Source organism: Teleopsis dalmanni, chromosome 2, assembly GCF_002237135.1.
Source record: "Teleopsis dalmanni isolate 2A chromosome 2, ASM223713v2, whole genome shotgun sequence".
Taxonomy (NCBI): Eukaryota; Metazoa; Arthropoda; class Insecta; order Diptera; family Diopsidae; genus Teleopsis; species Teleopsis dalmanni.
In genome coordinates this window covers 31,879,087-31,891,501 of record NC_051847.1, presented here as the reverse complement: position 1 = coordinate 31,891,501, position 12,415 = coordinate 31,879,087, and the positions used below count along the sequence as shown (strand labels likewise).

The 12,415-nt window shown below is 28.6% G+C and overlaps 2 protein-coding genes across 2 annotated transcripts; one reads left to right on the top strand and one right to left on the bottom strand.

Moving 5' to 3' along the window:
- Positions 1-1,381: 1,381 nt before the first annotated feature.
- Positions 1,382-9,613, bottom strand: LOC119677991 (tetratricopeptide repeat protein 7B). The gene is made up of 9 exons (XM_038089598.1): positions 9,019-9,613; positions 8,530-8,809; positions 8,300-8,411; positions 7,322-8,240; positions 6,699-7,247; positions 4,775-4,902; positions 2,887-3,000; positions 2,618-2,814; positions 1,382-2,551 (listed from the first exon to the last, which is right to left on the bottom strand). Exons 1-9 carry the CDS (start codon positions 9,140-9,142, stop codon positions 2,419-2,421), a joined length of 2,556 nt encoding a protein of 851 aa, XP_037945526.1. The 5' UTR covers positions 9,143-9,613; the 3' UTR covers positions 1,382-2,418.
- A 1,097-nt stretch (positions 9,614-10,710) lies between these two features.
- LOC119677995 (WD repeat-containing protein 82-like) lies at positions 10,711-12,085 on the top strand. Its single transcript, XM_038089603.1, has 2 exons — positions 10,711-10,851; positions 10,922-12,085. Exons 1-2 carry the CDS (start codon positions 10,842-10,844, stop codon positions 11,935-11,937), a joined length of 1,026 nt encoding a protein of 341 aa, XP_037945531.1. The 5' UTR covers positions 10,711-10,841; the 3' UTR covers positions 11,938-12,085.
- Positions 12,086-12,415: the final 330 nt, after the last annotated feature.

Sequence of the window (12,415 nt, the reverse complement as noted above, 5' to 3'; positions counted from 1 at the left end):
AATTAATTTAATAATAAAATGAATTATAAATTATTTGATATAATTACAATCACATAATTTACAAATGTATTATAAATATTATACATATAATATAACTTATAAATATATAAATATAATATAATTTATAAATATATAAATATAATATAATTTATAATGTTTTCCAAAGATATTGTAAATATAATTTATGTAATATAATTACAAAAGTTATATATATATTTATAATAATTTAATTCGCAAAAATATAAATATAATACATATAATTATAATTTTCAAAAATATAATTATAATATAATTTATAAAAATATTATAAATATATTATATATAATATAATTACAAAAAATATAATAACATAAATATATATTAAAAAAAATTATAAATATAAAAATAAATAAAATATATATATTTAACTTTTGGAAAATTATTTCATACATTTAGTAAAATGTATTGATAAATTATATTTTGTATATTATATATATTAACAAATGTGTAACATATTTTCAATAAATAATATTATACATATATTTTTATAATTTTTAATAATATAATTTTTATAATAATTAATCATAATATATATATGATATTTAAAAATAAAAAATATAATCATAATTCCTGAATATGTCGATATATTTTTAAATAACATATTGATTTATAAGAGTACTATTAATAATGTCATTTATTAAAATAAATTTATGTAATTTGTTTTAAATATTATTATTGTTTCTTAGTTGATTTTATTTAATTAAATGTCTTTCAGTAGGAACGATATATCTTTGAATTGGTTTTTTCTATTAGTTTTTTTTATTAATTTCAATTATTTTGTTATAAATTTTTAATAAATATTTTTATATGTATATTTACAAATACATTCAGCTAAAAAACAGGATTAATTAGTTTTTAAAGATTTATCGCACTTAATGAAAGACTCATCTCTGACGATCAAAGGACATAAGTCATTTTTCAGCGAAGAACTAAACTTGGAGATGTATATTAGGTTTTTTTAAGGTTCCAAAAATAACAATATTGGGTTAAGTAATTAAAAATTCACACTGGTGTTTAGTTTAAAATGATATAAATTAATTCACGAAGACACTTTACACAAAGACTGTTCACACTGATTGTCATAAATAAATTAATTTATTACATCTATTAAAATTACTGAATAATATACAGTATGTGCACAAAAAAAAATCGGGTTGTTGGGTATATATTATACACCCTTTCTTGACTATATGTCAAGAAAGGGTGTACCAATATAACAAACAAATTTTTTTTGAAAAAGGTCTATTACTTAAGAAGTAGTTAACAAACAACAAAATCCGGATACTTTTTGAGCAGAAGGTAATTACATAGGAATATTTCTAATTAAAGAATTATTCACCTACAAAGGAATATTTCAATATAATAGAATATTCACATAGAATCAATATTTCTACATCAAGGAATATTCGCAAACGAAGGCATAATTCATATAAAATAATATCGATACGATTTTCTAAAACTCTTACTTAACCCAATATTTATAATATATTAAAAAATAAAATAACGAAATACTGTAAACTTCAATACAACACGGGTATATATATATATAGCATATGTATACAAGACATACATTATTAAATAAATTTATGCAAGTTCAAACACGATTCCAAGTTATAAGTTTCTATTGGATCATGTCAAAACCAGTTATAAAGGACCGGGGTTTACGAGAGTCTATTGCATTTAAGAGATAATATAATAAAAATAGATAGGAATCATGAGTTTATTATGTTTAATTAAATACAATGCTAAACATATAATATTGCTTTTATATTACTTATAGATGTCTTCAGAAGATATCTAAATTGTATTATTTCATATATGCCAGTTATATGAACAGAAGTTCTAGCCAGTTAAACTGAGCAAAATGTTAATACTAACCTAAATGGGAGGAAATTACAGAATATTATCATATATTTAAAATAACTATAGGGAATTATAAAGCTAATATTAGCATTAAACTTTGTTACATATATTATGTTTAAAATAACTAAATTCATACTATATGCATGACTTATAACTGTACTATCTTTAGCTAATATTGCAACATATGAAGTAACATGAACAACTAACAACTGCTAACTTTAAACATGTGTTGCTGATTATATCGCTATTTGTGTTTTTGTTTGCTACATTTAACAAGGTTTTTTAGAATTCCCTAGAGAATTACTACAACAATATGTTTAAATATTAACAAGAACAAACTAAATGCTTTAAGTTATAATTTATATAAAATATGTACTAATTTTACTAGCCGTACGCACAAATAATTTCTATCTTAAACTGAATAATTTTTCCCTGCAGTAAATAAAAATTAACTTAATCCCATAAAAATACTTAAAATACATGCCATATATGAACGTATAATTTAGTTGATTTTCCTCAATCAAAGGTCAGTGCTATTGAGGTTAACGGAAGAGCTGGACAAGTTGGTTCAAGTTGTAAAGCTGTAGCCATACAATCTGCTGAGGCAGCGTAATCACCCAATGTCTCCATAACTTTACCTAAACTGAACCTATTTGGAATGAAAGCAGAAAATAAGCTATAAGTCATATACTTTATAATTACAAGATAAACTAACCAAATTCTCGGACAGTTGGGATCTAATTTAGCAGCATCTTTAAGAAATTTTTCTGCTAAACGTGGTTCACCCAATACATGATGTGTTTCACCTAAAGAACGTAAAGCTTCAGTATGATTTGGATTGGCAGCTACAGCATTAAAGAAACATTGTTTAGCATCATTCCATTGCTCCAAGTAAACACAAATTAATCCTCGCTAAAAAAACAAAAACAAAAGAGATTTAAGAAAATAAATTTTATTAAATAATTTCCATTGTTATATACATACCATAAACATGATTTGGTGTGAAAGTGGATAGATTTGTGACGCTTCTTGTATGCAATGCAGTGCTTCATTTGGCTGATCAATATTAAGGTAAACATCGGCGAGTAGTAGCCAAATCTGTAATAATAAAAAAGAAAACTTTATTTAATATTTCATTCAGTATGACTCCACCACAAATATTCTAAATCTTCAGTGTCTTTTTTTACAGACCTAACAAAGCTGTTATTATTTAGGGGCTTGCTAAGTTTAGAGACTTGTAAAATTTCTTTACTATCACTTGAATGCGGGAGTCGTGCCTTTAGCTTTGTTTATACATTGACCATTGAAGTCTTTTTGGAGGTCATTCTGGTTTGAAGTCGGCTTTAAGCAAAAAGGCGCCACCCCAACTTAATAGATCCTATTTCGGTTTGAAAACTACTGCAGTGTTCTGATAAATGGAAGAATGTTTTCAAATAAAGACAAGTCGCAAAGATGTCTTATGTTGCCTTATGAATGTCTTATGTCCACAGTAGGCTTTTTAAATATGGCTGAAAGTTTTATATCATAAGCTAGAACTTGATACCTAAAAAAGTTTTGTTGCTAATAGTCTTATACTTTTTTAAAGACAACCGCTATTGCAATGAGTGCAGCCATCTTTTTAAGGTTCTATATATTTTTTATTTTAATCAAGAGCGTTAGTTCTATGCTTAATTTTTACAAGTGTTAAGATCGTATTTAAATATATTTCCACTTAGAGCCTACTTTACAGTCATTATTTTGGAACGATTTAATTCATAAAGTTGACTTAAGCATAATCATTTTAATACAACTTAAATTATAAAAAAATTATGCATAATTTGAGTCATAAAACTCATTTAAACATAACTTAATACATAAAGTTAACTTAAGTATAACTTAAGTCATAGAGTAAACTTACTCACAACTTAAGTTATAAAATTAACTTAAGCATAACTTAAGTTACTCTTGTTTCTGACTTGAACATGATATATACATTTTCGTTTCAAACTAAAATATTTTCAAGTGAAACAATATTTTATATTAAAACAATATAACAGTGCAATATGCATAAAACAAATTTTTTGCACGCTACTGACTCTCCGTTTGCTTGCATTCAATTATATATATCTCTGAAGTTCTTCACAAGTTCCTCCTGCTTAGCAATCGTATAATTCTTAGAGCGCATTTGATTTGCGATTATTTAAATAAAAATATTTTAAAAAAGTTTTTTTCGAATAATAGTTAACTACAACAACAAAAATTTAATTTGGTATTATTTTAATTAAATGAATTTTTGGCTGACCATATAGCTGTTTCGAGTATTGCCAAATACCCGTCATCAGTGGTCTTAGGAATAATTCTTGTATTTAATTATTTGTAAATAATTTTTTGAGACTCCAAGTACCAGGAATCGGACTCGTGTCCTGCTAAATTTGAAGCTCAGAGTCAGCGCACTTTAACCAACTGACCCAAAACCGTACTTGACTTTAATATTTTATAAAAAAATTGAATATACTCAGAAGAATGAATTTCATAGAACTAAATTTTATTTACACATCTAAATTCTAGTTTATGTCAATTTAAAAACACAGTAAAAGAATCACATGATTTCAAATAATGCTATCAGCTTCAAAATGAAAGTAATAAACAACTGTTTCGTAACTTAAGTCTTGCTTAAGTCATTCACTTTAAAGATCTGTTTCGCACATCTTTGCATGGATTTTGTATGGAAACAGTAATTAAACTCAATAGGCTTTTCAAGATAAACTCGAAAAGGAGTTAAATACAATAGTCTTCTATAAGTGGAAAGCATCGAAAGCCACGGTGTGAGACTTTAACCCAATAAAACCACCCTAGTATAAGATAGTCTTCAGTTACTTATATATAAATTTACCTTAATTTGTATCATCCAAGGTCGCTGTGGTCCAGGTCGTGGCGTAAATGAACTGAGCGAACTAGCAGCTTCACTTAAGGCTTGTTCAACACGTGACACTGCAGCCAAGGAAGCAGCATAAACGGAACCTATGTAGAAGATAACAGTTTTTATAAAATACAGCATAAGATATAATATTTATTTATTTTGAATGCAAGAGAAACTTGAAGATGAACAAATTTAATAAACTCTAAATGCTACAATTACAAAAAAAATATTAAATCATTGAGTTGAGTTATAAAATAGAGAAGCATTAAGTGTGTGTTTTTAAGAGTTTAATTGAAACTTCTACGATTGTAAATAGCAAAGAGAATAATTGCAAAACTTTAAAAGCAAATTGAAAGATGCTGGAAGTTTTTTTTTATCAAAAATTACAAATACAAATGGAAAAAATATTTTTAAATAAAGTATATTAACTACAACTTACAATCAGCGAGTTTATATCCAATATATATACAGTTTAAAATAAATAAATTTAGAATAAAATTTTTAATAATTTATTTTATAAAAATTTTTGTATTTTTAAAAAAAATCTATAATCATTTAAAATCAAAAATATTATTTGGATAAATTTTAATTTAAATTATATGTAATTATTTTTTAGTTACATAATTTTGTCTTTCAATTCTAGGCTATAATTGAGTAATTAATTATGATTAATAATTGAACCTTTTAAATCTAAATAAAAGTAGGCGAATCTTGACTTTATATAGAGCAATCATTTTTTAATAATTTTTAAATTAAAGAAGTTGTTTAAATTAATATAGTTAAGGCAGCCTAAAATTAATTAATTACTATAATCCGCTCATTATTGTGGATTAAGAAATCAATATAGTTCTGGAAATTAAAGGGAAGAGAGAGTTTCGTAACGCTTTAATCAAGTTTGGATTATAGAACAGTGATCTATAGGTAACAGATATGGGTTATGATATGATTAGGTAAAAGAAGTGTGAGAAGGGAAGGGATTGATGCGATTTTAATTGAAGTCAATTTGATCCAAGGATTAGGATTAGCCATGGATTAATTTTCAAATTGGTGTATGCTTTGAAACATGAAAGCCACTTTAATGACACGGAGCTAAAGATTAATTCGACTTAAATTACTGTGTGCCTTGAGACATAAAAAAAGATGTGTGATATAATAGGGGATTAGTTGCTGTTAGGGCAAACATTGGGAATTAAAGCATTCAAGCGTGACAAGTAACTTTTTAGAACATGACTATATTGGACAACTGGACTAGAATAGTGCATTCTGCAGCGGAAAGCGTCGTTCTTCCTAGAAAATATTATTTGAAGGCCTATTGAAAATTTTACTGCAATGCAATCGTGGTCTTGAAGACGGTACGCATCTGCGAGGAAGGCTGTTTATATATACTATCACTATATAAAGGATAAAGATGTCAAGAACAATCGGATCTATGTCCTCTCGTCTAGTTTGATGACCAAGTGTTGTTCCCTACACATAAAAGTGACTACAAAAACAGATCTTTGCGGGCTGGACCAACTACAAAATATCTAAAGAAAGGATTAAATATAAGCTCCACACTTTTTCAACTTTTATTAAGTTAGTCTTATAGCGTATAACGTTAAAGGTTAATTATAGGATAATTTCATATATATAGGTTCTTTTTTATGCTTTTTACTTAATATATCTTTACGACAGTTCACAATTTAAATTTAATTTCTTTCTAGATTTGCTAAAAAAAATTTTAAATATAACATAAATTCACATCAAAATTTCTTGTATATAGATTTCATATTTCAATTAGTCAATTTATTTATATATTATACACCTGGATTATATCTGTTTCTTTATTGTTTATAATTAAATACTATATACAATGTTTTATAATAATATTAGTGTAAAAAAAGACAATCAAACTTACTTGAATCCTTATCAGACATTTGTGATGTTTGCATGTGCAACACAATACTTTTCGTATCCGAATGCTTTTCTTCTTCAACATTTATTTGTCCTTCATACAGATCACGCCAAATGGCCAACATACGATGTACACTGATCAGAGCAATTTCAGCGTCTTGTAAATGCAATTGCAGGTGGGCTTTAACATGTAATAAATTCAAATTATCTGGAAATTCTTCAAGCGCATCTTCTACAACATTTAAAGCCTCACGCGGGCGCCGTGAAGCAGTGAGTAGAAGGGCAAATAAATGCAAACTGGGTGCATGTTCGGTACGCAAAGCTAAAGCGAAGCGTATATGTGTTAATGCCTCAGTTATATTATTAACTAAAGCGTATTGTAAGGCTAAATAATACTCGCAAAGATGATCATTGCCATCATTTTGCACAGCTTTTTCCAGTGCATCCAAAGCTTGTTTATTGTACGCATCACGTTCGGCTTTAAGTAATGATTGTATAGCCAGCTGTTGGTAACCAATACCAACATAAAGTTGACTGCGGGAAGGACGTAAACCTTTATTCAAATAAAATAAAAGGTAGTGTTAAACACTTTTTTAGTAATAATTGAACAAACTAAATAATAAATACCTTTTAATTCTCTTTTGAGCGCTTGTTGCGCAAAATCTAAACCTTCCTTAGTTAAACCTAATGACTCATAGCAGATACGTGCTGCCATCAAGCAGGGTAAAGGATCACCTGGTGTAATTTTCATTGACTCTTGTAGTACTCTTAGCGCTTGCATATGTTTACCAGCTGCCATTAGGCAAATACCATATTGACGCCACACATGCTGTTCACCAAATGAAAACTTTAGTGCTTTCTCAAATGATTCTGTCAAAAGATTGACTAGTCCCCAACGTACTGTGGCTAATGTTAACAAATCATAAACAGCTGTAGCATTGCCCATGGCATGCTGACGTGCTACACGAAATTCTGGACTTTGTGAGAGCACGGTATCGCGTACAGCTAAAGCTTCAGCAATTAATAATAATAATATTGTTTCCTCATGTTGATTACGTGGTGTGAATTGATTACGTGCTGCATATTTTCTTGGTTTCCATAAACGTTTTGTTGTTGTTGTACGCATAGCTTGTCCCGCTGGTTTTTTAATAAATGGTGGTGTATAAATAGTGCCTGAGACACCACGTAGCAGCACCTCAGCTAATTGACGTGCCAGAGTCAGTCTAAGTGATTGCGTGGTTTTAGTTTCTATGGCATTCAACATAGTACGATATCTTTCAATGGCATCTTGCAGTTTACCCGCTTTAATGAGTACGATAGGAGCACGTTGTAGTGCTGTTTCCAGTATGGTACCCATACGTCGATTTATTTCTAATGGATTGGCGGGTATTGTAGAACTAATCGCTAAACTGCTGGCAGATGGTTGTACGGTGGAATTGACTGCAAGCGTTGTGCCAGCAGTACTATTTGGCGTTGAATATGTAGCAATATCCTGTTCTTGTAAATATAATAGTCCTAAGTCGGTGGCACGTTCAAAACATGATATCTAGTTGTGAGGGAAAATTATTAAAATTTTTTGGAAAAGTTTATTATGAGAACAGCTACCATTTCAGTTTCTTTTTCAGCTTTTTTAAACTTTGATGATGGCTGATTTGTTTGATTTTCTAAGCAGAGACCCTTAATAGCATAAGATTCTGCTAATATTTTTAGGCTGCGTCTGTAAAAGAAGAATTTGCAAAGGTGAAAGTAAATGGAATGGAAATGGTATGTATTATAGGTCGTTATATATGTAACTAATACATAACAACAGATTTATTATATTAGTATATACTTACAATGTCAGTTCTTTTTCTGCCAGTGTATTTAGCTCAGCCTTAACAAAATTCTCTAAACTTTTTTCGTATTCTCCACAAGCGAAACTTAATTTGGCTAATAGTAGAAAAGCATCTAGTGCAATCCCTGCTTTTTGTCCATTTTCACCCGTGACAAGATTTAGACTACGTCTTGCATCATGCAGACCAGTTTTGGCTTTGCTGAAATTGCTTTCGATGGGTGCATTATCTTCGAGGTAGTTCTCCAAACGTGCCTCGCCAATAAGAAAATTCGCCAGGCATTCTAAAGAAAGAAAAAAATCATAAATACTATGTATAAAAGATTTTTTTAATACGCATTTAGATTATAATTATTCTTATTACTTATTTTACGCACTTTGATTTCTCGAGCACTGAATCATGCTAAAGAAAGCAATCATTCATTTGATATACTAATTAATTAAGTTAAATACGTAATTATAATCCGTAACATAATTACATAAAAAAAAATACCATTATTTGGTGACCCTGTTTTTAATTCCTCGGTCAGCTCAATTACTCGTTGCCATTTACCCTCACTTCGACAACTCTCGATAAGTGCCTCCACTTTGGTTGTATTCCGCATTCTGCCGGTCATATTTGTGAGTCTTCTAAGTCAAGGTTTATTGTTGACCCTAAAACACACTACACTGCCCACCCTTCCTGTTCTTACACCAGACAGTAATTACTGCAACTTTAATTGATTATACCAATTACTTCCGAGGCTTTCACTGCTAACAAATACAACAATTATCGCTTTACTTTAATTGTCATCTGTTTTCATTCTTTTGGAATAAATATATAATCAGAGTTAATTATTCTATACAGTTCCTAATCAATTTTTTGCAATCGTGCGAAATTCCTTCTGGTGCTGTCATACTTTGGCAATTCCATCAGTAACGAATTGTCAAAAATGGGTTTTATAGCACGCAGCTTTAGTTGAACTAGACATTTTAACGTAAAAAAACGGTCTAAATGTCAAATAGCACCTCATATGCACGTATGTTAACGGTGCTGCGTGCGATATTTATGATTATGTATGTATAGATCCGTACTACTATATATTTAAACGAGATGAAACTTATATTGTAATCCAAAATAAGACAAATTATTTTTTGCTTGTAGTAAGTTTTATTTTTTTAAGAGCCATGTATTTGTGCCCCGGCACTAAGGCAAAACAGTGTTGTTTAGTAATAAATTTTAAAATTTGCGCCTTTTACGAGCAAATTACTACAATTCTAATACGTTTTGAAGAAAAAATGACAGTAAGCAACACAGCCTTTTTTAATAAAACGCTATTAATATAATTATTACACTTTCCGATTTTAAAGAAAAGCGTAAGTACTGTTAACAATTATTATAAGATAATATAATAATAAATTAACATTATTACAGTCACTATGAGTTTTTTTTGCTAGTTATTTTTGGTAGAAAATTGAAAGTGAGCTTATCTAAATTTCTTTTGCAATTTAGGCACTACCAAGAAGTAGTAAAATACAAAATTGACAATATTGATGTGACACTCTGCATAACATGCATTTTCGGCATAGCCCGAAAGAGTGAATTTTACCGTGCCCGAGACACTCTGCATAACATGGCCCTAATACATGCATTTTTAATCTCCACCGTTTACATTACACATTGGAGATTAATTTTGACGTTTCCCTTATTATGTTTTGTTTCGTATGTTTGATAAGTTTCTGTAAATAAATAAATTTAATTAGAATTTTGTACAAAAAATTGATATATAAATTTAATAAATAGTTTTATAACAATAATTTTATAAATTTTAGTTATAATTATGTACAAAACTATTATTAAACAAATTTATTAAAAATTTATTTACTTCGACATTTTCAAGTTTTCAGTCTGTGTTGAATAGCTTTTGTGTTATAAGGTTAATGTAGGACTAGAAACATGTCATATCCTAGATCTTACGTAAGCAAATATAGATTGTTATCATAATGTAAAAAATTTAATAAATTCATTAAGCAGCCTTAATAGTACATCATAATTCAACTTATTGTTCAATATATATGCTACATTATTTTATAAATTGATTGATTGTGAATAATATATAACATAAAAAAATGTATTTAATTAATAGATTGGCATAAATTGAACATACTGTTCCTTGCTTTACGTTATAAAATTTATCGATAACTCATTCGAATTGTCAAAACTACTTGATGTGCTGTAAAAGTTGTTAGTAAACTGTTTGCGGCATTATTTTTGTTGTAGAAAGTTTGACGAATTTTCTCTTTGATTTAACAAATAAAAATAAAAGCACTGCTAATATGGCTACTAGTGAGTAACTAAACGATTAAATTATATCGAACATTATTTATAATAGTATATTTCTTTTCATTCTATTTAGCAACAAACACTACTGAAGAAGTCGAAGCTCCTAAATATAAATTAACTGATGCCATTGTCAAAAATTTAAAAGTGGATAGAATAATGCATGATAATACAGCCAAAATAAATTGTATGGACTTCACCTACACTGGTGAATTAATGATTACGTCTAGTGATGACGGACAAATAGTTGTGTACGATTGCACCAAAGGGCTACAATCACGCATGGTGAAATCCTTAAAGTACGGAGTTGATTTAATACGTTTTACGCATGCACCTAATGCAATATTACATAGTTCCACTAAAGTCGATGATTCCATACGTTATCTCAGCTTACACGATAATAAGTATTTACGTTTCTTTCCTGGTCACACTAAGAAAGTGACGACACTGACTATTTCACCAGTTGATGACACTTTCATATCTGCTTCATTGGATAATACTTTACGTTTATGGGACTTACGTGCGCCAAATAGTTTTGCAATAATGCAAACTCCTAGCAAAACTGTAGCTGCATTTGATCCGGAAGGTTTAATTTTTGCTGCTGGTGTTAATTCAGATAGTGTTAAATTGTATGATTTGCGTTCTTTCGATAAAGGACCATTTACTACATTTAAATTGATTCCAGAAGAGGAAATAGAATGGACTGGCTTGAAGTTTTCACGCGATGGTAAAACTATTTTAATAAGTACAAATGGTACTGTCATTCGTTTGTTGGACTCTTTTCATGGTACACCATTGCAAACATTCGATGGTTATGCCAATACAGAACGTTTATCGATCGAGGCAAGCTTTAGTCCAGATTCTCAGTATATCTTTTCTGGTAGTAGTAATGGTCGTTTACATGTTTGGAACACAGATACTGGTCGTAAAGTGTGTGTACTGAATGGAAATCATTTGGGTCCAACAAGATGCGTACAATTTAATCCACAAAAAATCATGTTAGCATCAGCTTGCACTAATTTGGCTTTTTGGTTACCTGATACGGAATTACTGCAAGCACAATTAGCAGAAAAGTTGGCGAACAACGCGTAAAAAAAGACTAAAATCTGCTTTCAAAATTTGTAAAGTAAATAATGATAGTTTATAGAAGAGAATTATTGATTTAAGTGAAACTTATCTAAATATGTAATATATATTTAAGTACAAGTACTATACATCCCAATGAAGCAAGTACACTATAATACATATGATTAATATACATTTTTATATATGATTTATAGATATATAAAAAATTATGTATTTACATATATGTATAAAAAAACACATTGTAACAATGAATTTTTGTTGAAAAAGCGTGGCCTTTTGTTGTTAAAATTAATTAAATATTGATAACATACAAATATATATAATTTAGATAAAAGTTATATATATTATAATAACTGCAATTATTTTATATATATTTATATATAAATAATAACATTGAAAGTTAACGTATGCAATATAAATAAAATATATAACCAAAGATGTAAAATATGTACACTAATAAATAATACAGATAATATATATAAAA